General features: G+C 40.0%; 1 protein-coding gene across 1 annotated transcript in view; it reads right to left on the bottom strand.

Annotated features, from left to right (window-relative positions):
• RIMKLB (ribosomal modification protein rimK like family member B) overlaps nucleotides 1-25,284 on the bottom strand; it is a gene marked incomplete at its 3' end in the record, with an annotated part of 44,639 nt that extends 19,355 nt beyond the window's left edge. The window contains exons 1-2 of the mRNA XM_082308863.1: nucleotides 25,153-25,284; nucleotides 18,618-18,838 (exon numbers count right to left, since the gene is read on the bottom strand). Of these exons, the coding sequence (XP_082164989.1) occupies nucleotides 18,618-18,792 (175 nt within the window). The 5' untranslated portion in view covers nucleotides 18,793-18,838; nucleotides 25,153-25,284. The remainder of the gene's footprint in view (nucleotides 1-18,617; nucleotides 18,839-25,152) is intronic.
• Between the last annotated feature and the right edge of the window lie 488 nt (nucleotides 25,285-25,772).

Here is a 25,772-nt window from a genome sequence, read left to right as displayed (position 1 = left end):
TCAGAAAATTGACAAGTGGAAACAGGCGGGGGTTTTTTTAGCAAACTTAATTAGCTTGTGCTTAGAAGATGAGTGTAAGTGCCTGCACAGGGAAGAAATGATGGCATACCTGGGAACAGGGGTGCGAGAGGGAAACTTCCATTTTGGAAGCCAGGAGCTGTAAATTTAGCAAGGCCTTATGATGAAACCTTTACCTAAAATCACAGCTCAGCACAGACCACACTTCAAAAGCAAAACCAGACATCTGTTTATAATCCAGACATGATCTTTTAGTTTCTACACGGCTGTAGGTGAGACCTCTTGTATTTCATCAGGATTTTTGTACAATGGTTCCCACTAGGAGATATCGGAACATTCCTGGGTCAAATAAGCATGTTTTACAGTGTTTTAAAAGTCTAAAGCATCCTCAACTGACAGAACACACCTCTGGCAGATACCTGTCCTTTTATATCATCTATCCAGAGCCCACCAACACTGAGAGCCTTAGAAATAACAAGTTCTGCAATCTCCCCACCCCCAAATGCAGAAAGTCACAAGCATTAAACAATCCCATCCTAAAACGCGAGTCTTAAATGTTACAGAACAAGAACAGAGACTAAACATATATAAACTAACCTTACTACAAACTCACTCCACTCTTAACAGTCAGTCAGTCTCTCCCCTGTTTTAAATGTCCAATTTCTGTTAATTTTAAATAGCAGATGAAGAAAAAAAAATTAAGGACACACCTGGGGGGGGGGCGGGGGCGGGGGGGGGAATCGATAATTGGAAAGGTCTTTCCAAAAGCAGAAAGAAATCCAGAGGAAGAATTCAAGCAACCCAGAATGGCAGAGGGTTCTCCTCCTATCTGAGATGAATCTAAAATTTTCCCTGCAATGCCAAAAATCTACTAAATACCTTTAAAAAGCGTAACTTATGCACCTCATCTGCCTGCTACCAAACAATACCTTCTTTAATCTCAGTAATTCGCCCTTTTATTACTTAAGCAAACTGCTGAATGGAGAAGCATCCCATGTGAGGTTTCACCCTGTAACAGACATGCATCTAGAAGCACTTCTACAGTGTCAGAAACTTTTAATAAATAATATCCAACTACTTGTCCTTTCCAAGTGTTCCTAAATATGTTTAACTCAGTCTGAATTCCGGGGAATGGAAGGATCCCCTCAGCTTACTGTTTTGACTTGTCATTCCAGTCTAAGGACTTTCTAGTCAAAATCGCACTAAATTTATGAACTGGAGGCACTTTATTTTGGAGACAAATGTGTCCTCCTTAAAGGAAAGAATTTAACCATGATATTTCAGGAAAATTTTGGGTTAAAACTGACTATAAAGCTCGCAGAGATAACATCAACTCCCATCTCCAGGGAGATTCTGTGTCTTTTTTTTTTGTGTATCAGAGAAAAACTTGATTTACACAGATACACACTAGACAACAGGTTTGGGTCTCTTCATGAGTACAGTATTTTTCTACACCAAAAAAAACCCCACCAAAATAAAAAAATTGTTCTAGACCAAAAGATATAACCCAAAATTTCTTCGTTTTGACAGGCATTAATGTAAAACCATATATAAAGCAAACCTAGAGAAGGAAGAATTTCTTTTTTCCCCACACCTCTGTATGCTCACTCACTGGGCTTGTTTCCTCTTCCCAGGTTTAGAGGATTAAAACCACACTGCAGTAGCTGCATATGTGCTCCATACCAATACTGTAATGAAAATACAAATATAACACCACAGTATTATTTCTCACCTGTTCTGGATGCAGAAGCTTCCACCTAGTGCCAAGAAGATGTTAACTAATTAAGACATTTGCTTAGTATGTTCCCTAATTAAGACACTCCACACAATCTGTAACTATCTTCTTAAAAGAAAATGCACCTCAGAATTACACAGGTATACAGTCCTTCCAACCAGACCAGTCAAATTAAAAAAAAAAAAAAAGAAAAAAAAAAAAAAAAACAAAAACAAAAACAAAACCACATGCAGTGGTAGTATTGTACTCACAGACAGCAGACTAAAGCAAGCAGAAGGGACATCCCCCACTGTCAGTTTGTTTTGACCTTTGAAGGCAACACATTTAAGAGGTTAGCTATCTTACCACCGATCTCTAGATTCTAAGTGTAGTCCTGAGTTTACCAATCCCTACAAATTGATAAATATCTTTATATGCATTTACTCTGCACTAAAAGCTCTAAAGCTCTCTGTCTTGCCTTTTCCAAAATAAGCATCTGCCCAATTTACAAAGAAGCAAAAAGCACTGAGGGGCTACTGATCTCATCACAAACAAATCAATGGCAGAGATGGTAAACAGAAGCTTTCTTACCAGCATTAGGTATGACAAGTCTCCTTAGTTCATTTATCTCACTCGTCCACAGATTCCTCTAAGAACCTCCTTTAAATACTTCCAGATTACATTTCTCTTCAAGTTCTTCCACTTTACAACAACACAATCATAGAAATCTCATTACCAAATGCCACCCCTGATCCATTCTCAGCAACAGAATTGTAATTTACATTCACTCCTAGACTCTACCTGTAGCAATTTAAAAAGATTAAAAATTCTTACAGGAAAACGTTTAACTGCATGCTACACACCTTGGAAGACCCAAGAAGAAAGGCAGAGAAACGAGCACCTCTTTAGAAATCCCTGTATTGGACATAACACTCACCTGAGGTTGTGGTTCTAAGACAATTTAAGTCAGTCTGTCGCTGCAACAGTTTTACTCTCCAGCCCCGTGCAATTCTACAGTGGCACGTAGTACCACCCATTCCCTGTCACTCGCACTAGTGCTCATCAGACCCACTGGCGAGCAGGTAAACTTCCTACACCAGCAGGAAACTATTCTGTTCTTTTGTGCAGTTCCATTTCTGCAGGTATTGCAAGCTGAACCAGCTCACTGCAAGATCTCATCAATCCAGGTGTCAAGGGCAACAGAGGAGGCTGGATCACAGCAACGGCAGTAATGATCTGAACAGCTTAAATTGTCAAGATAGTGCTGTTTTGAGACTGTAGAATTGTCTATAGCGAAATTTGTTTTTTATTTTTCCTACATTTACAACCCTATGGTCACTATGCTAGCCCAGCTTCCAACTTCACAAAAACAAGCCTGTCAGACCGATTTCTTTCTCCAACTCTTGCTCTCCTGTCCTATGCAGATAATACATTCTCCAGTGGCTCCCACTCTGCCAGGTAAGAAAAACTTGCATTAAAATTGCTATAAAGGTACAGCTGCCAGCCTTGTTCGAGCATGACAAACAATTACAAGCATTACGACATGCAGTTTACACGTACGGCATCCCTTTCACCTGCAGCCACAGACCTTATTCACCTCAAAGCATCCACAAAGGGCATGCACTTCCAGAATCCTGCCTCACCTTTAGTCCCAAGCATGTAAGGAGGAGTGCACAAAGAACCATTTCAGTCTTAGGCCAGAATGATCCTGGGAAGATTGACAGAAAAACAAAAGGAAGCAGGATATGAACATGCACATCTCAAAAACTTCCAGTCATTATTAAGTAACTTCTCTCTGCCTTCAGACCTACACTTACACCGTGATTCCAACCCATCATCTCTCCTCATTGGCAGCTGGATAGTTCGCGCGCCTGGAGTACTGTGGTGAGTGGATAAAGGCTCTTTCAGAAGGACAGGCTGTGAAAGTGAGGAGGAGAGTTTGTGCTCCACACAAAGGAGCGGATCACATGCGTGCAGCTTTGCTTTGGTGTACACAGAGCTAGTCAAGAGACGAGCAACAGACACAACTTGCAAACACAGTTGTGACAGTGTATTCAGATATTCTTTTCCCTCCGTGAGGATGGTCAAACTTTGTGACAGATTTGTCCTGAGAGGTTGTGGAGGCTTCATCCTTGGAGATACTCAAAACCCGACTGGATATGCCCCAAGCAATCTGATCTAACTTCAGAGCTGGCTCTAGCTTTCAAGTTGGCTGCTTTGAGCAGAAGGCTGGTCCAGATGACTTTTAAAGGTCCCTTCCAATCTCAATTATTCTATGATTCTCTGTGGCATTCTCCTGTGGTATGCCTGGCCTCTTATACATCTGCAACAGTAGGATGCATGCTCCACAATGTGCCATTTCACAGCTCAAACTAGATTTGTGGGTTCATTGGGAAACATCCTTTTGCACAATCAAGATCATCTGACAAGTTTTTACAGTCACTGAAAATATAAAAATAAAGTTCTTCATGCTGAAAGTTGAAAGTGCCTCTATAGGTTTGACAGCTGGGAGGGGAACCACAGCATGATTCCCTGACCACAATGCAACCTGGAGAGAGATTTAAGAAGAAATTCAGTATATGGTAAAGGCAAATCCTGTCTGGAAAGCAAAGTAATGAAGAGGGGGGAAAAAAGTTATAGGGCTTTTATTGTTAAGCTATAAATAACTGAAAACAGGTCTTGCTCACCACCATTCCATCCTCCTGGCAGAAGCAGTCACCCAAAAATACAGTCCTTCACAGAAAGCTGCAGATACAGAGAGTTGTCAGGGGCACAAAGGGTAGTCCCCTTTAGGTCCTGAGTTGAGTTTGAATCTAGTTTTGTGGAACAAGTAAGAGCTACTCCAAACCTTTAAAGAATTTTTAAGGTACAACTACCAAAACTCTGTCTCACTGGGAATAAGCAGATATGGACTGCAACCCAGGCAAAAGAGAGCTAAACCTTTAATCTTAGTCTACAGGATATTCATGAATATCATCGGAGTCAGGGAAACGGGGACACATAGTAACACTAGCAGGAGAACTTGATATGGCCTCTTTTGTTATTAATAAAAACCTTGTTCACTAAGAAGGAAAAGGCATGATACAGGATGAAAGCCACCCCTCAACAACATGAAGAGGTAAGATTTGGATGGCTCTGCTTTCTATAAGAGTGAGCTAAAAGATACATGTAGTTGGTGCAGGAAATCCTGGAACTCCCTAAAAAATAATTTCAAGATCATAACAGCTGACTGCCTCTACCATGGCAGGCTCAGTCAGGTTCACTAGTGCTCCCTTCCTGCTTCATATTAAGAAAAAAATCAACTCAAAGCACAGCATCCTGCCTGACCACTGAACTAAGAATGTAGCTCACCCTGTGGGTCTGTTCCTCCTCCAGTAAAAGAAGGTCCAATACTTCATGTTGATATCCAGAAGTAATATATTACTTTTATTTATTTATATACACACACACACACACACACACACATATATATATGAAGATGTTTTTAACCATGAAAAACAGCCTGCAAGGCACCTCATAAAATATGAAATATAAACACTGAAAGCAGTGCTGTCAAAAGAACCCAAACAAAAAGAATTCCAGGAATGGAGTAAGCTATTTTCCAAAGCAGTTGAGAAGTACAGTAACAACAGGGATGTGCCAATTTACATATTCATGAAACAAGTATGAGGGAGAACAAGGCACAAGCACAACCTCTCCAGGTATTTAGACAGGTAAAATAATTCCTCAGTCCCCCTGACAGGATACATATATATCTTGAATGTAAATATATCCATGGACTACTATTCAAAGACAGAGTATTGGGCTACCCAAGTAATGGGTTATCATTGCATCACTCCTCTTTTTCCCTACATCTACATTTTCCAAAGCCTGGCTAGTAAACAGTGTTTCTGCATCCAGCACAGTCCCTATGTGACTGCACATACATTATTTACAAAGAATGTGTGTATACAACATTACATTAAAAAGCTACATTAAGAGAAAACTATTGAAGCCAAAGTCAAGCACATAAAGGTTAGAAAAAGCCACAACTAAGGATATGTCTGTAGCATTGATCTGCTATCCCACCCACATACTGTCTTCAATTACATGAACAAACATTATTTTTCCCCACAGCATTTATCTAATGTGCACAGGAGGTACAGCACTCACTTAACAAGCAGCTACTCAGCACTGTATTTTCTTTTATATTGTTCAGTGTGTAGTCCATGGATTGGTGTACCAAAATCCTTGCTTGAAACACACCATCATTAATTTCTTCTTGATCTTTATTTTTTGTGCTTATCACAGTAACATCTAAGTGCTTCACAATCTTAATTTATTTTGTCAACACCACAGGACACCAGTGAGTATTCTACTGATTTCCCATATGGGGAAGGGAAACCCTGAGATAAGTGTTAAAGAAGGAATTCTAGATGCCATATTTGGGAGACAATGATTTCTCAGTTGCTGATGCTGCTCCGATTGATTTTATTTGTGGGTGCAAGTATTCAGATGCAAAAACATGCAATTAAAGGCAATTTCTGAACTGTCCAATTTAAATCACCAGACTAACTCTTTTTTCCCAGCAATGTTCTGCTTCAATTGTCAAAAATTCCTGTAACCACAAAGAAGGCATCCTACAAATTGTCCTCTCCTTCACTATGCTACAAGTTACGCTTGCAGAGCAGAACGCCCTGTACTTTAAGGAGGCTGATGAAAAGTAGAATGTGATCACGTTATTTAAAATGTAGTATCTGAAAACAAATACACAACAAAGGAGTCAAAAATGCAAACTTGCTTTTGCCAATTTCTAATTTTTGGGTATTTGCTGTTGCTACTCATCGTAGTATTTTGTCTTTACATTTGCAGATAATCAAAAGCAAACTTCATCACTTGGCATCTAAGTAACATATGCCTGACACTGGTGGAATAGCACATGAGTATTAGAACAGTTTCACCTACCATGCAGACCTTTGACACTAGAGCTGACAGCTAAGTGTCAGCAGCGCTGGGTCAGCAGCCTCTATGTGGACCAGCACTTAAGGTGAATGGGCTCCACTGTCAGCAAATATTTCTGTAACCAACTGGCAGAGGAATGTTTCTCTGCAGCAGAGAAAAGCTCTGGAAGGTTTGATTCCACTCCAGGCATTGGAAGTCAGCAACTACTGCATGCAGCTTGCTTTACCCCGATTTCTTACTCCCCACTCATCCCCCATAGGATTAATCCCCCTAGATGTAACACCTGTGCTTCACTTCCTTTCTGTCCCACCTTCATTCTATTCTCCTTATTCTTCCAGTTCATTTCCAAACTACAGATTTCTCCTACTGTCAAGTAGCTGCTTTGCTGCGATTCTGAATACCACTCTAACCACTCAGTTTCCTGCCTTGCCTCCAACTTGTTTTCCGTTTGAGGCTCCTTGTTCAGTTTCCATCTCCTCCCAAGGAAATTTCAACACACAACCCATGCTCCCACTGGTTTCCAGCTCTTGAGGGAAGCAATTTCTTATCTAGCAAGAGTTTCACTGCAATCACTTCCTGTTACCGTGTCTTGTTCCAGCATGTTGGCAAAACATGCTGCCTTCACACCAGATTTTTCCCCACTGACACCATAGTCCCCAATTCCAAACCAACTTCACTCTTCTTGTCCTTGCTACATTGGAATGGAGCAATTTACTCCATTCAGGTCTTTGTACCAGTGAGAGAAGGTATAACCAACACGAAAGAAAATCTCCATTTTAAATTGTGCGCTCAGACCAAATTGTAGCCCATCCCACAGCAGACAAGGCCACAACACCAGAAGTCCTTTTTTTGCATAATACAAGGGTATGTTTCAAATGTTTTAGCTGTGAAGCTTAAAGAAGCCTTTAAGGTGCTTAACAGACTATTTTTTGAAAGAGTAATAATGTGGGACAAATCTATGTCTACTTTCACAGCTGTAACAAGCAAAAGCCACTTAAGCCAAACTGAGTTCCTGTTCCAAGCTAGTTCTTCCAAAAACATCCTTACAAATTTAGAGAAAAATAGAAAAACATAGTCTTTTCCTTGAAGTGCCCCCCTTCCACTGAATCACTTCACAGAAAATTTCCAAAACTCCCTCAAAAAGATAATTAAGACTTAAGGGGGAGGGGGGCGGGCGGTATAATAATAAGGAAGGACAAATTCTAAGCAATAAAAATCTGTTTTATAATGGAAAGTTTTGGCCCACTGTAATGTTAAGATGGGTGATATAAGACCCATCCACAACATCAAAAAACACCTCATTCAGTGTTTTATCAGATACAGTATGTTGCTTAAGAGAGGAATCAGTACTAAAACCCAAGGTTTCCTCGTCCAAACTAAGCAAAGTACCAGTTTTGTATCAATGTCACCTGCCTGGCCAACAGATGAAACCATGTTTTTGTTTTGTTTCAGACATAAGAGACAAAGCAAGCAATGTGCTCTTCTTACTGGAAAGCAGGGAAGAAGGCATTACAGATTAGAACATTTCATCCATTTACCATCTTGAGTGTGTGAAATTTTACTTTTAAATAAATCCTGACTTTGACAGGAAGTAAACATAATGTCAGTACATCAGCAATTTCAGCAGTCAGGTCATCCATTCAGATGTCAAAGCATAAAACGAGCAAATTAAGTTAGAAACACTGGTCTTAGTACATAGAAGCAAGCAGCTAGCAATCCAGTCATATGCATAAATCAAATCTACTTACTGTGGTGCCTTAGACAAATCTCTTGACTTTCCTATATATTGTTTCTGCATTGGTAAACATGGCAAACCATTGCACTCGTACTACAAGAACATTACTGAGGATTTAAACTGTGTTTTCAAAAAGCCCTAAATTTTTCAGATTAATATTATTTGGGGACTACTGAGTAAAAAAGTTATACACTGAAAAAAAATCTGTGATCTCTATCTACAAAAACTATCTACTACTGATAGGTCAGACTCTTCCATACTGAAACAACATAGACATTTTTGTTCCATCATCATATATGGTACTGTCACTTCATAAAATACTCTTTGAACAAATGGTTCCAATATAGCAAAAACAGACTAACAAAAACAGTAAAGGCCATGATTCCCTTGAGTACCAAATTTAATTCGTTCTAATCTATTTAAGTAATGCTTCTACCAAAAATTAAATCCTCAGATGATTCTCAACTGGGTGGTCTAAGCAGCTTCAAGAGCTAATTGAAAAATGAAGTCAGTAATTTTTAGTGGGGGTGGGGAAAGCAAGAGAATCAATTCATTAATTCAAGACCTTCACAGTACTATTTGGAGCATAAAAAGAAATTTAGAAGCAGCAGCTTGACTTTTCACATTAGGTTCACAAACTGATTTTGGCACTTTTCACAGTAAGCATTTGGTAGTGGTGGAGATAGATAGTCTTTTACTTCATCATTCAAGGACCGTTACTTGGATATGGAATCCAAATACTGACACAGTCATTAGGCTACACAGTCTTCCTAAGTTGGTCTCTCTCTGTTCATATCAATCTGGTTTGTGTTACATAAAGGAAATAGCTACCAGGTCCAAGATGAAAATGTTACTTCTCTAAGGTCAGGGCATGAACCTGGGAAGAAATACACTTGTATTCCATTACTTCCTCCCCCTAAGACAGAAGTTTTAAGAGAAGTCTCTTACAGCCAGGCAAATGCCCCAAACTCCAGATTCTACACACTGCCAGCTCTTCTCTCCATGTGATGGATCAATAAACTCCTGAGAAGGCTCAGTGGAGACGGGCAAGGGCGATATGCTTGTGAAGCTCTGGGAAGAACGTGGAAAGTGACTGACCACACCTGTGGCAAAGCAAGCTGACCTTATACTATGACAAAGAGGACTGGGAGGCGGCTTTTAAGATAAAGAGTTGTAACAGTTAGGGGGATTGGCTGACTCTCAGTTGCGTGCATCAACTGGTTGTGTAAATCTTTGTCCAGGAGAGCAGCAAGAGCATGAATGTCTTCCTGAGATAACTAGACCAGCATGGGGGAGCATACACAGGGCTCAGCCCAACCTAGAGTGTAAAAACTGAACAACTACCCAAAGAGCTTTGAAGAGAGCAATGGGCTTGAGCTGGCTTAAACCCCCTTACGCCTTCCCAGTGACTGGGGATGCCCAGCATTGTGATGAGAGAGACCTGTAATGAGAATCACATTTGTATTGTGATCCAACAGCTCTGTCTATGCTACTTATTTATTTCTATTCCTGAACTACTTCTCAAACAATAAATAGCTTTATATTCTGAACAACTAAAGGGAACACTTACACAATTTTTTACAAACAACTTCCTCTTCTGTCCTTGCAAAAACTCAAATTAAAAGGAAATCCCCCCCCCAGAAGTTCCACAGCATTGTACCAACACAAGCCAACAGGCTGGATACCCAGAGAACACTCTCAAATCAAGTTTTTTAGAACTCAAGAGAGATATTTATTGATCTTCTGACTGCTATGTTTCCCTACCAGATCTAATTCTTCTTTAGACTGAAACTGCCAAGAAACAGGATTTGATACCATGGATTTTGAGCATATTACTTCAGCAACGTTACATTACAACTATTACTGTAAACAAAATCATCTACCTTATTTACTGTGTCAGTGCAGCCCACCCCCCTTCTCAGCTAAAAAATCCAGGAGAGAACACTGGCGTATTTAGTCTTTTTACCTCACCCCTTGCCAAAATGGATCAAATCGCTAGTCTGCCTCTTCCAATATCTGTTCTTCCCCTATGCTACTACTGGGAATGTTCAATTCTCCAATATTCCTACCTATATCATGCAACGCCATGCGTCTGAAACAAAGAGAACTTTCTTCATGTTAAGCACAAAGTGCAAGTATTCTATTGCATTACTTTTTTACTTTAGCTTAGGAAGGAGCACATTCCTCTCCCCTCTCTTTCATGGGAAGCCAAATTCTTCACTGGTACAATTTCACTGAAAGAACAGGAAAAAAAAAACAACACACAAAACCAGAAGCATGCCCTCTCAAGAAAAGGGGGGGAGGGAGGGGGGAATCCACATTTTACTCGCAGATGTGTCAAGATGAGTAACAAGCATAGTAAGACAGTCCCCAGCTCAATACTTGCACTATATGGAAGTACAGAGCAAGAAAACCTTTCTGTGTGATAGGAAAAGCCTTCTATTAGTTAAAGCAGGTAAGTAAGTAGTTAATTAGTATAATTCTAGCAGGGTTTCTCTGACAGGAGCAGAATACCTTTGTTCTCAGGTATTCCACTCATGTTGTCAGAGCCCATATAACACATCCTGCTTACCAGAGCTTGCTTAAACTTTTGACAATTACAAAGGCATTTTAGAACTCCGTAATCACACTTTTAATCCTAAAATGGACTGGACCTTTAAACAGATATAGAAATCACGTAAGCTCTTCCATTCAAAGAACAATCATTAAAAGGACGCCATCATAGATTTTTGTGACATTGTAAATTCTAAGTATTTACAATACAAGGAAATAAAAAATAAGTGATAGTTTCATTAGTGACACTTTTGGGGGGGGGGTTTCTTTTCATTCCAGCCTTTTCATGCAGCAAAGGGCAGATATAAAAGGAAAGTGTCATTCTTGAAACCAGTATTTCACCACGTTTTATAGAGAGAGTTCATAAGAATAAGAAAATAAAGGGACTTGTTCACAGCACTCCTGGAACTCCATATCAGTTATAACACAGGTCTGCACACTGGAAGACCCATCTCGACACTGAACAAAGTTCAGCAGTACCAGTCTCTCTCATATTGACAGTCACTGAGGATCAATCAACTGCCTATCATTCACAAAGGGGTAACAACTAGACTTGGAGAAAAAGTGGAGGAAACTGAAGCTACTGTCATTGCTTAGCAAGCATAGCTGTCAGTTTCATAAGGTAAGTTTTTCACACCGATACTTGTGGTATCTTCTAATCTCTCACACCCCAATACACACACTTTGCTCTCCTGATTTTAAGTGCTGCAGCACACTATCGTTTGTGCAGTCATGTTCTTACCTGCCTCAGAAGACTGATACAGCATTAAGAAACACCCTCCAAGGAGAGGCTGATTTGGTTTAAAACTACACCAGTATGCAGACCTCATTCACAATGCAACTGCTTAGACAATTGTGCCAGCACAACTCGCTTAGGTGAGACAGCACTGGAACACAGATTGTTGGAAAAGTGACACAGAAACCTCCACCCAGTTAAAGACTGTCTTGTGAAATGTTAGACTAATTTTCATTTCTTGAGTGTGATGTATGGCAATACCTCTTTCATCTTGCTTTTGTCTTTTTTACATTGCTTTTCCCCCAGATGGCCATTCCTGAGAATTCTTACAACAATTAAAAATCTGGCAATGCTTTCTGGCATTTTCAGATATGATGACATGCACGTATGTTCAAGATGATGTGCCCTAGAAGTCTGATTTTCCTGGCTCACTGTTCTAGAACACATGCGAATGAAAAACTTCAGTCCTTAATATAGCCCTCTGAAATGACCATAATGAAATATTTCCATGCAGAAACGTTCCTACCTCTCCACCTTGCAAAGGTAGCTTTGGACTGAGCCCATATCTACCACTGATGACATACTGACATTTACTGAAGAAACAGAACGATTTTGAGAAGATCAAATTCATTGTTAGCCTTCGTTATTTAGCATCAGTTTGAGATAACAGGTGATCATTCATATAAGAATAGAAATCCCTGAATAGTACGGAAGAAAACTGCAAGGACACCCAGGGTCACAGAGTATAAATCCTTTCTTCCTATATGCATCATAAGAAAGTTGTGTTTGGTGTCACAGTTCTGGAAGAAAACAATTCCTCCTAAAACATGTGGCAGCTGTTGAAATGCACTGTTATTAAAATATGTTTCTACGGTAATAAAGCAAATGTTTGAATTGCTGGTTTTTTTACTAGAGACCTGTTTGTCTGAGGTATCTAATGTTTGGGTGGTCAGTCACCCACCTCTAAACACAGCTACCATTCCAGAATCCCCTCTATATAGTCCACAACTGCCTACTAGTAATGCTTATGGCTCAGTAAGGTTTAACATCGATCAGACTGGCCAGTGATCGGTTTTCACAGTGAAAGAACATCAGAAACAGTTTCAAGTGGTTCTGAGCCCAGCACTTTCAACACCACAAAATTCACTTCATGTCTAACCACCTTCCAGTCCTTTGCACACAATGCAGTTTCTCCTCCAGCTCTCACTATTGAGTTACAAACCAATTTCCCAACTCTGCAGAGGAAGCAATGGCTGCTCTGGCTGTTGTTAGTAGCAGGAAACAGGCCAACTCTGCAGTGCTCAACACGGCACCTTGCCAAGGCCACTTGCCTCTGCTCCATCACTCCCAAAGCCACTGCTGCACACCGCAGGAAAAGCTATTACACTAAGGTGCACTGCTGGACTAACAAGTGCCAGGGGACTGCTGAGACAGTCAGCAGGAAGAGGAGATGATTATGTTCCCTATTGTGTGATAGAAGACAGTCTTCAGGTGACTTAAAGATGATTCAGAAGTATTAAGAGTTTTGATGTTTTGATATAGCAACCGTTTCATAGATGTAAAAGCCCTCTCTTATCACGGATCCAGCTGATAGAGTGCTTTTCTTACCATTACACTGAAAACACAGGAATTTGTTATCCAACCCTTACCCTTTTTTCCCCAGCTTTCTATACTTTACAGAAATCTTTCAACTATCCTGATTCCTCCATGTTTATTTCCAATGCTATCTAACTCAGTGTGGGGGAGGGACGGGGGGGGGAATTCAAAGATCACAACTATGTTACTATTAGTTCAGACCAAATTAGAAATGAGGACAGATCACATGAAACAAAAATCAGATTTTGCAAGTTTAAAGATTTAAACGAAATAGTGACTAATATTGCAAACTGCAGGCCCACACAGGAAATCGAGATGCCTACACCAGCACACCAGCAACCTTTACCAAGTTAAAAGAATCCATCTTCTAAATATTTCCTCTGCAGAAAAAGTGAAGACAAAATCAGTTCCCAGATGTCATCTGACTTAAGAAAAGCCAGCTGACCATGCACAAAGTATTACTGTTTAAGAACAGATGACTATTATGTCCTTTTTATTCCTCACCTAGGCTGATCACTTGCTTTTACATTCCCAAAGGAAAAGCCAAGAAAGTCTTAGGAAAAGTTCACCCTTTGTTTTATGCTTTAGGACACGCCAATTCCACTCACTCCAGCATCTTTAATAGTTGAAAATTCATGAAAGCAACCTTCCTTAAAACTATTTTCCTTCGCAGGTCAGTATCAGAAAATATGGAGATTCCAAAAACCTACAATAAAGGAATTGGTAAATTGCTGGCTCGGCGATCTCCAACTTCTGGTATTCTGGTAGCAAAGAATTTTAATGAAGATATTCTTGCATATAATTTTAATAAAGGAAAGATCCAAATTTCCCTAGCACATTCTTCACCAACGAACAGTTCTTGAACTGCGTTTCCCTACAGGTAAGGTGTGTAGTCTGTGGGGAAGGTTACTGCTAAGTCCTAGACACAGGTGAGGAAAGAAAAAGAAAAAAAAAAAGTGCTCTATTCAAAAAGAGGAGACAACCAATGAATTATCTTTTTTCTCTTATCCACTAAGTCTCATAGCATGCTTATTCTCTATAGGCTTCCTCTACCTCCACCCTCATCCCACCCCACACATTCCTGCTCACAAGCTTTAATTTGTCTAGTTTCAAATTCCCCAACCCTGCTCTATCACTGTGCTAGCGAACTTAGAGAAATAGTTTAAAACTACAAATCTTAACAGGACACCCTGTTAAGACTTCAGATGTGTGTCTGAAAATGTCATGCAGAGTTTTGTTAAATTACCTGCTATATTTTTCAAATTAATATAGGAATTGCCAAACTAGAATAGGCAACTAGCCATTCAATTTCGTAATATGGTGCTTTCCTTACAGCAGTAAATACCAGATGCTTCAAAGAAACACACCCACAAAAAAAGCTGACACCATCAAGCATCCCAACCATAAGAAAATTCCTCTGTTTTAAAGTATGCCTTGAAGCTACAACTAAATCAACATAAATACGAGTCATTCCCTAAAAGAGCAACCCTGTTCTCCCCTACCCTCAAGTACTAGAGCTAGCAATTGTGTGACCACAAAATGGGTTGATGCAGGAAGCTATTCCAACAGAAAACTGTTCATTATTTGGGCGGAGTTAGTGTTCCATTGGATTAGCCAACTCAACTCACACAAATGCCAGATCCTGCAAATGAGCAGAGAATTTGGTCAACCTTTTTTTGAATTAGATTAGCTTAGTTACAACACGAAAGCAAGCCAAGAGAGACGTGAAGTCCTTATACAAGGCAAGCAGCAACAGCAAGGCTGGAAAGGGTCAAGAGGAATACGGCTGCTCCATTCCACAGTAGATCATACTAGACTGGTTTAGCTTCAAGAATTTAGCTCTTAAGAAACTTAGGCTACAGCCACACCATAGTCTGAGCCAGTTTAAATCAGAACAGCTGCAATATCATCCTCCACTTTTTTCCATACATGCATTCCTGTCCATTCCTGTGCACCAATGTTGTGCATGTCTGATTCAGTAACCATTTCAGCAGGTTCAGCCCACCAAAGAAGCAGAAAAATATTAATTGTTTTATGCAGCTGGACTTTTCCACTTATTTTAACTCAGCTTTTGCCTTGGAGATCTACAGAGTAGTACTGCCAGCGTGCAAAGGAAACAGGAATGCATGGCTCAGGTAAGCAGCCACTTACTTAAATAAGGTATAAACCGTAGTTATTTTCAAAAAACTATTTGTTGATCTTAAACTGTTTATTAAATCAGTTTAAGAAATTTCCTTCTAAACTTAAAGGAAAAACTTTAATTCTACATCTCTTAACTTGCATTTACAATCACTTTTGGACTCATGCTGAGTTGAGGCACCTAACGTGGATCTTGAGCTGCATGCAGGTTCATCACGTGGCCAGTAATCCTGGGGCTGTGGCGGGTGCCTGGGATGCCGAGTCATCCCGAGTTTCAGCTGCAGAAGAAAAGGAACCAGCAGGCACTGCTGGGGCTACACTGTTGGCTTGCCTGGGACTCCAGCCACGCTTCCCATACAGCCCTGCAGTACAGCAGAGCAATGCCCTCAGGAGTTGCTACTGCTGTGTCCACTGACTGACACAACCCCACCTCTCCCTCTGGTCACGTCAGATACGCTTGCCTTATCTTATCATTCTCTGACATACACAGATCTTTTAAGAGTCTCAGCATTGCAGAAGTTTTCCATATCTGTCTTTGGGCTTCAGTGATATTTACATCAGTGTGCTCTACTGTCAAGGTATACACTATGTAATTGGTGGAAGGGCCAATTTTCAATTTTGGTATGTATCCCACTGTTCTGCTCAATTTTCCTAAGTTTAGAAGTGTCTTTTCCACTCTACCTCTGTGAGGTAAATCATTTCAAGCTTTTAATGTCCTATGCTGAATTTTTGGTCTCTGAAGTCTTCAGCCACGTTCCTGACAGTCAGCAAGTCCACAAAGAAGTATCTCCAATTATATCATCTACACAAATATCATATTTCTAAAGTTTTAAATAGCATCCTGTAATTTCCAACTTGACTTTGTAAAGTTAACATTCTCTTAATAATTTACTTCAGAAATTGCCTAGGTATTAAAGGACAAAACAACGCTCTAATCCTAAGCGTGAGTATGTGAAAACCTAACTATTACTTCCTCCAATATCATTTATTACCGTCAGAGTTTGAGCCCTGTTTTGCTAAGCTTTCAACACAAATAACGGCAGAACTGGAAGCAAAAGCAGGTTATTATCCACTGAAGATACATTCTCTTCATCAACTCCTTTATGTTGTACAAAATTTTACTCAACCCAGACGCCCCACACAACAGTAGATAACAGAAAGAGTACAGAACGCATTACCTCCTGGATTTTGTTCCAGGACACCTTTTCCTAGGCCAACTGAGGACTTTAACAAGGAAAATGAAACACGAAACTTTTGCTTGTGTCCTCCACCAGAAATCTGTATCAAAACATGTGCCTAAGCCCTAGAAAAAACAAAACTGGAAAATTAAGAGGGAAGATTTTTCATCTCTCTCCAACAGAAGTAATTGTTTGATATCAGACAATTCCCACCAAAAACCAAACAAACAGCCACACAATTAGTCAGTCCAGATTATTTATAAGGAAATTTCTATCCGCCATCTTTCAGCATTTTTATCTCACTCCTTTTCAAAAGGTCCGTTATTTTCGTACAAAGTGTTCATTCAAAGCTATGTAAATAATCTCCTTTTTTTTGGCCTTCTCTTTCTAGTCATTTCCTTAATTTTTCCTCATTCTTGTACTACACATTCCTTAGTACTAGCTTTCCAGCTTGCATACTTGATCTTTTCTTCTTGCAATAGATGCAGCATTCGGAGACATTAAATGGAAGAAAGCAGAAAGGCCCACAATTCATGTTTGCCATATTTAATTCCCCAAAAACAGGCAGAAGACAGGAAAGAAGAAAACATCACCAAGATATAAAAACAATACCGAAAATGCTGAAAGACCAATTATGCATCTTAGAGGCTACAGCTACAGTCCAGGATGGCTGCCTTCACAGAACACGCTGTCCAAAGGACAGCGCACTCAGACCAGTAAGATGTTCAGACTTTCTGTCAAGAAGTTGCCTCGATTTGAAGACATCCTACAGAATTTCAAGTCTATGATAAAAATCACAGACACCTCAACATAAAAGACAAAATATGTAAATAAAAGTTTAGCAATACCAGAATCAACAATCCTGTTTTCCCATGCATTTGTTTTATGCTTGACTGATTCATGCTACAATAAGGTACAAATTCTGACCAAAGTTCTTCCCCAGAGTCAGTTTTAAGATCTCCCTCCTATATAGATTCCCCAATAATGAACAAGGTATAAGATCACATGGCAGCCTCTTCTTCAGGGCTGAGGGTACTTTTATATTTCCTTCCGACATGGTATTATTCGAATACAACTTTCGGAAATTTAATTCTTCCCTGGATCTTCAGTGATTTTTTTTTTGACTGATATATGGGGAAGAGAAATGGAACAGGTAAAGGTACAAAACAACACTGCAGTCTCTTTGCTTTAGGAAAACCAAATTAAAAAGTTGAAAAAAATAAAAAATTATAATAGTGTTACACAGCTTGACGCTGGTGGTATTAATATTCTTCCTGTAACATAAGCTTACTATCTACAGAATCATTTTACTTAACATTTCTAATGCACCGTAATGTCTTGCTTTTCCTTTTTAATCGCCACAGAAAAAACAAGCCAACAGGAAAATAGAACAGAAATCTTACAATTTAGTTGAAAACACTGTAAGTTGTAGTAACAGTTCCAATTATTCTGATGCACATACTTTGTTTTTCAGCCATGTTCTTTTTTGGTATATACGTAACTACACATGCATACAGCAGCATGCTTTAGTTATGTCACATTATTACCTCTAGCTCCATGACAAATTGTACTGTCCATTGAAAATTCCTTTTAGTTTATTTCAAATGCGTTTGCTATCTTGGAGTCAGAACACAAACAGAAGAAAAAAGTCCCCCTGAAACTCTTAAATAAACCCATAAACTTCAAGTACCTATGCAAAAATGAATCTCCATAATTTCTTCTTAATTGAGAGGTCCTATAGTCCTTATCCTGAAATCAACAAATAAAGCAACCCTCCTCTCTGTTCTACATAGGGAAAGCAAAAATATTTCTAATGCAAATTAGCAAAGTCAACAATTGTATTTGATTATCACAGTAAATGCTAAAGAACATGATATCATGTACATCTACATGATTCTGATGATGTATGGCACACATGGAATTCATTATTAAGAGTACAGATGCTCCGTTTTACAATCTTTTTCCAAGTACCCTTTCAGCACATTCCCAGCCTGAGCTCATTCTCACCAAGATTTCCATCCTCAATGGTCAGCACCACTTCATCCATCACCAAGGCCCGGAAATCCAGCTCCTCTTCACAGCACTTGGCCTTCAGTGCTCTCAGGATCTCCTGCTGAGGGTAGTCTTCTCTGATGCGACGGTCTGTTAAGAACCACAGCCTGGGAGCAACTGAACTGCACATCTTGGACTTGTCTTGCAACCTTCAACGTTTCCTTTCAGTGGAACTTCTAGATGGTGGAGAAGATGAGACTCTGTTAGAGTACACAGGCTCCTATCTTCATGTTCCCCACTGTACCAAGTCCTACTCCCTCTGCACAATTCAGTCCTTTTCAATGGAGTGCAACTTCCAACCTCCAAGTGAGAAAATAATGTCTACGCCTAATCTGCAACAGAAGTAACAACAGAAACAAATCCATTTACATTCAACAGAATGTAAATGCTAGAAACCACGTCTCAGTCCTCATCCTAGTTTCATCCACAAGAAGCACACACTGGATGTAACGACTGGTACCAGTATTAGCATTCCCATTTCTAGACAGTACTAGTTCTAGGCATGCCAAGGACTGAAAACATTTTGAATGGCCATCTCTGAAGGCCAGAATTTCAACTTTGTGATTGGGATAATTCCTTACAGTTGGAAATAACTCAGCCCTCTACTAGGTACCACTAAAACACCGGTGACAGACTTGATGTATCCCTTTCCACCATACATGGAAGACAACAGAGTGTGCCAAATTCTTTGTGTTAAAAAAAGCAGTCCAGAAGGAAGAAATCCATTTAAACAGAATTTTCCACATAAGTATTTCAAGACCTATTTTCTCTTACAAATACTTCACATCTACTGTAAAATATGTTTAGTATTATCCAGAACATATTAATGGAAAAACCAATGGAACAAGGAGCATCAACAAAATGTTAAGAATACCAAACATTAATACATGTAACCTAAAGCAAAATCAAGGTTTGAATCTCAGTGCTAGCCCTTTCTTGCTCCAATTTTTTTTTTAAATCATCTTTATACATAAACAGCACTAACAAATTCAGCACCAAAAACAGAAAAAAAAACAGCTCAAATTGAAGAATTTCAATGTTGCTAGAAGTGATAATGGCAAGATACTGCTCCTTTTGCTTTGAATACAGAGGACTTGGACAATTTTTGAGTATATACTAAAATATTTTAAAAGCTGCAAAACAATTACAGGTACGTTAATGGACTACTCATTTACACTGAAGAAAAACAAGAAGCAGAATGGTGTAGGGAAAAAGAATTCTGGAGAAAGAGAGAGCTGTTTTCTGTGACACATTTTAAACCTTCATATTAAAATGAAGAGGTAGAAATCATTGTTTTCACCAATATAGCTTACGTGAGTTTCAAACAGAATTGAATAGAAACAGGGATAGAAACAGGAGTTTTGCCTGGTAGTCCTAATGACAAGACTTGCTGTCAGCAGAAAATGTACCTGCAGAAAGTCCACAGGTATAGAACTGCTTTCATTTCACATTACAAATAATTTTAGTTTCTGTACCAGGTCTTGGGACAAAACGATTGTTTTGCTACAACCATAAGAACAAGCTCATTTTTTTTGTAGTTAAAAACCAAGTTTTTTTTCTACTTGTACAGCTTTTTCTTGACAAGAAGGTAAAATTTTAAGTGGCAATTTTTATTCCTGGTACTGAGAACTATAATGACAACAAGCAAAGACGGTGACTTTTTTTCCATTGCTTTGGTAAATGAGAGGCAACAATAAAGCCAAGGACTTAAGTTCTTCACACTATCAGACTGAAAGAAAGCAGAAGCTAGGGGAAAGGCAATCACAGATGCAGACCAGCCTTTGACAGCAGTCGAGATGCTCAAGGTAAAGCAGGAAAAGGGAGTGTTTGCTCCCTGCGGGAAAATGGGTATGGGAGGTTGTAAAGAATATCTTTTGATACCTCAAAGAACCCCTTTTTTCTTCAAAGCAGCTGAAAGTGAAAAGGGCAAGATGAGGCTTGGGCTTGCGAAGGTTGACAACTCTCAGATCCTGCCCCACTTTTGGCTCTCTGAACAATGGATTTCTCTACATGGTAGTTTACAGAAAACTTCCTGGGACATCATCGTCAGCTAAGAATTGGGACAAGCTATATTCTTCAGAAATGGCACTGCTACAGCACAGTTCAGAAGGCTTCTTGTCAATTTACCTTTATTTCTGCTATTTGCATGAATGACTGGGGAGACCAAACAGCCCCACCTACCGCCCCTCTTTTGAAAAGCAGCTCTAACAGGCTAGCCTATCTCATTTTAAAAAAACGCTATAGAAAATTGAGTACATACAAAAAATATACTAGACACTTTGTCATAATTAAAACAAAACAAAACAAAAAATCAGAAGCCATTACAGATTTTCAGCCTGTTTGGGTTTTTTGGTTTGCGTTTTTTTGGGGGGTTCTCTTTTTTCCCCTCAGTTCCGGTTCTAATACTGGTGCAAACAAACAAGTATTTTCTCCCCAGCAGCCTTCTCCCCATTTTTGCTTGCTACTAACCCCTGATTTTTTTGCTAACAGGGATCTGCTCCCATTTTTCTCAAATCTCTTTTCTACATGGCCCCACCTCCACCCCCTTAAATCTGCAGAGACTGTGCCATCATCTCTCCCTGATTGCCATTTCAGCACTTTCTTCTTCAACCTTTGCCGATTTTTAAGAAAGGAAGAAAAAAAGGTGTAGCCTTTTCTTTCCTCCATCTTTCTTCTATTTTTGAAAGGAGCTACAGCGTATCAAGAAGAGCCACCCAGATATCTCAATTAGCACATTAAACCAGCAGTCGCATGAAGACGCCTTGGGTATGCATATCCATCTCCCTCCTAATACTATGTCTCATTTCCTTTAAATCTTAGAAGTTTTATAAATGTATATACAAAGGCTCGCATCTCATCTTGAGGCAGGCAGGTAACAACCTCAAGTCTGGAGGTAAAGATTATGAAACTCACTTTAGATCAAGCTACGAGCCAGCGGCAGAAACTAGTAATCCTAACTATCGGTTCCTTGACCTCCAACCCAATCCCACATTTTTTTTTTCCACCTGGAAAAATATCCTTTTCACACTAACATTCTCCTCCTAAAACCAGAATCTACTTACCAGTTTCAGCCTCTCCTTATAATCTCTATTTTGATTGTGTAAGAAGTCTCATGGAACGCAAAACCTGCAATTTACCCTATTAACCCAAACATCTTAACAATCCCTCCCACATTCTCAAGAAAATGGTCTGTAGGAGGAAAGCTTGCCTTGCAGTGAGATGCACAAGACCATTAAGCTCTCAAGCTGGATATGATTTCCAGAATTTTTCCCTGAAAACCAACTCCACCCATTTCAATCTAAAAGACACAGCCTCAGACAATGCTGGGTGTGCATGGAATACTTCCTAATCCATGACAGCATCTATTGCAAAATGAGTATAGTATATATAAGGAGAAGAGCAGATGTTCAAATGTCTTCAAGACGACTAGCTGAAATGCAGTTTTCACTCAAAGCTACTGCAGTCAATGTAACTACAATCTTTCAATAACTATTTAATAGATTTATGAAATGAAAAGGAAAAAATCATCATAAACTTAACTACATAAAACAGGCTGGGAGAGGTAAAAGGGTGGCATCAAAGTAAAAGCTCTATGATTAAAATCGAACTAGCTGCATGTCACGCCAGCCATGCAGCCACTGCTGCCTCTGCTTCAGAAAGATGCTGTGTGGAACAGATTCTTAGCAGTTTATAGAGGGAACAGAACGCTCACCTCAACTTTGAGCTGTGGCATCCCTGTATTGCTTAAGCTAGGCTTTATTCTGGCATTCACACAGCAGCTTGCTCCCCTCCCCATCACAGGCAAACGTATTTCCTCCTGCGTTCCTTGCATCTGTAATACACCTTTAGCAACTGTTCTAACAAAAGCATTCACTGTGCTACTTTTCTGCTTTACATCATATGTGAATATGTTTTATTAACATCACAGGGGATTCAGCCCATCAGATCAGCTGTCTAGAGAGATCTGGAAATCTTCTCTGAAGACCACTCTTTTTCCCTTGAAGGGGTCTTCTCTTCACAGAGAGAGCCTTAGAGACCTGCCTCCAGGAATGGGAGATTGGTCTCCGTTGTCCATTTACTCCTTGTCCTGTCTTCAACACCCAAAAGCAGGAGAAAAATGGACTAGTCTCTTTTTCATCATGATGTATTTTCCCCTAAGCTGAAACAAGAAACCAGTTATTAGGAGATACTAATTAATTTATGTATTACTGATAAATGCGTAACGTAAAATATATCTAGTACGCAAAAAGATCGTTCCGTATCCTTTCTATTCAGAACGCAACTACTCAATGCCTTTGTAAATTAAAAAGGCTAGGTCGTTTCTTTCCTATGGGAGTGACGAATGGATTCCCAGATGTTTTGTAGCATCAGGAATCAATGTGATCTAGCTATCTATCTCAACTGCTCGACTTGTGATCTGATGTTGTAGCACGCTCCCATTGCCTATAGTGTGATCTGTGAAACAAGTTAGTGGAACAATTATTACCATCAGCCCCTCCCAGAATCACCTCTTTTTTAGACCCTGGCTCAGACTCTCAGCCTCAGTTACAGCACTGTGCAGCTAACACAACTCCATGGATTTCAGCAGTTAATAAAGAGGTAAAAACTAATCGGAGTTTTAGCGTACCTCTAGGCACATTTAATCCCTACAGCTCAGATAATGATAATAAAAATCTCATGGAAGTGAGAAGGAAAGAGCAAAGAGACTGACAGCTATGATTGCCATGGGAAATGGAGAACTAGGAAAAATATGCTCCAAGCACTCACCTCACTATGAATAAACACTGCACCTTCGCATTTATCATTAATGCATATCCCTTAATACTCGTTTGCAGAACAGTGTTATTCAAGTTGGAAAAGGTATTCTGCTTTCCTTTTTATCATAAATTAGCTAAGGCTTGAAACTGAGTACACACTTCCAATAAACCAATTGTCTCTACCATTACAGCAGTTTCTAGAATGCTATTTTGGAGGCCACACCTCAAGACGCTGAAGACCTAAGAACAGTTGGCAGATGCTCCTAAGTTATCTCCTTTAGGAGATACCTCAAGGCAGATCTGAATTATAAAGTCAATCTTAGGTAGCAGACCAGTTAAACAGCTAACGAAGGGTCATCCGGCATATGACCCAGCATATGATCTATCATACGCTGTCATGGAAGTCTCTGTCTCATCTTAATGAGAAGAGAGCAGTATTTCAAACATCCCAGAAATGACTTTCTATGTCATAGGGAAAGCAGGTCTGAAAACAGTTCACAGCTGTTTCAAGTATAAAGCACAATTAATTTTTTTCCACACAAAGACACCAGAATGATGATCATGTAAAGAAAACCTGAAGGAAATATGTATAGATGATGAATTATATACAGAGATAAAAACTGACATCTTGAACCACTTGTTAAAATTGCTTTAGAAAAAATAAATCCAAGATAAATCAACTCATTCCTGACCCTGCTGCTTCATGGTGATTCTTAAGGGCAACCTCAAGAAAAATTCCTCTCTTACCTACCAGAGACCAGTTTTCCTAAGACTGTCAAATAACTGTTTGAGAATCTTTGGAAAGAACACATTTTTAAAAACTGAAGAATCTGAAAAATTAAAATATTTATTTAAATGCATTTTTTATAATATATATATATTGAGCAGCTGCAGCGCAATCTGTCCAGTGCTGCTGCATTATCATCCGCCCTCTGCACATGCACCATAGCATTTAAAGTCACTGCAGGCAGGTGAACCCCAAGCACAACCTCTTTGAAAGCGTATCACAGTATTCACCTCCTTTTCCCTGTGAGATTTGTAGACTGCAACAGTCAAAGGATATGGGAATATATTAATCGTTCCCATTCATTCCCAGTACAACCCGCCATCCCCGCAGACGGGCAACTGCACTCCCTTGCGAGGGCTTTCATCTGCTCGTCCCCACCTTTGCACTGAGTAACGTTAAAGATGCTAGCAGCAATCCTTTCAGGCACAATTGCCTCTAAAAGGCAGACATCCACACGCACCCCCCGCCCCGTCTTTCCTCCTCTATGCTTGCAAGTAGGTGATAACATTCCTCATTCACACCCCCCCAGTTCCTGATTTCCAGTGAATAATCTATTCTCTTCCCCCTCTGCAACACTAGCCCGATACTGGTCAGCATCAGCTATCCTTCTACTTCGGTCTTAGTATTTTTTCCCCTACAACAGGCTCTCAGCTTTTTCACCCCCCTCCGCTCTCTCCCTGTGTGTGCACGCACGCCCGTGCAAATAAAACATCCGTTTCCTCCCACATCGGCTGCTTTTCCGAAGAGAGGTTCTTCCACCTCTGCCCAGGCTCCCCGGCAATGTGGTACAATACCCCCCTCTCTTCCCCGATCCGTGTGTACGCAGCCAGATTTCCCTCCTCCCTTCCCCCACCCCCCTCTCTGTCTCTGTGCATGCTTCTCCCAGCGCCTGGAGTGGGGGAAGGGAAACATGCACTGTATGAATGAATGGGCTGAAGAGACTTACCAGAAATTTGGTGAGGAAGGAGTGGAAGACGAAAAAAAAGATACCAAAGATGGGTGCTTCCTTCAGTGTGCCAAGTGCTGCTTCAGTCCTGGCTCCCTTAAGGAGGTCACGTGTCTTGCTAGGTACCCCTTTTCCTGGATCCTCTACTAACCAAAAAGGGTGGCAAGGAGTCTTCTGGATGCCTCTCTGCACTGCACTCCAAAGGAGGGAAGGGTACTACTGAAGCTCCCAAAGCAAGCAAGGGATGATGATGAGGAGGATAACGTTCTCCTGGTCCTAGAACGGGCAACGTCTAGCAGATGCCTCGGGGACCAAGATGGATTTCTGAGGGGGGAAAGGGGGAGTAAATGACTGTTAAAATAATTCCCAAATTGTCCTCCCCTACGGGGGAGGAGGGATGGGAAGGAGGAAAAAGAATACTGGTGAAGAGCTGTAGCTTTCTATGTAAAACAGACTCAATCCTCGTGTCTCTGCTTCCTCAGAACTAAACCCCTAAATGACTCTGAAGTCACCAACACCTAGGGAGGAAAAAAAGAAGAAACACCCCTATTAGACATAAACAAACATATAAAGGTATCTAATAAAGATAAACTAAATCCCAACGGAAGTACAAGACAGTA

The sequence above is a fragment of the Platalea leucorodia genome (assembly GCF_965183815.1).
Source record: "Platalea leucorodia genome assembly, chromosome: 4".
In the NCBI taxonomy this organism is placed as follows: domain Eukaryota; kingdom Metazoa; phylum Chordata; class Aves; order Pelecaniformes; family Threskiornithidae; genus Platalea; species Platalea leucorodia.
The sequence above is the reverse complement of the archived record's forward strand: the minus strand, read 5'-3'. Positions and strand labels throughout refer to the sequence as shown.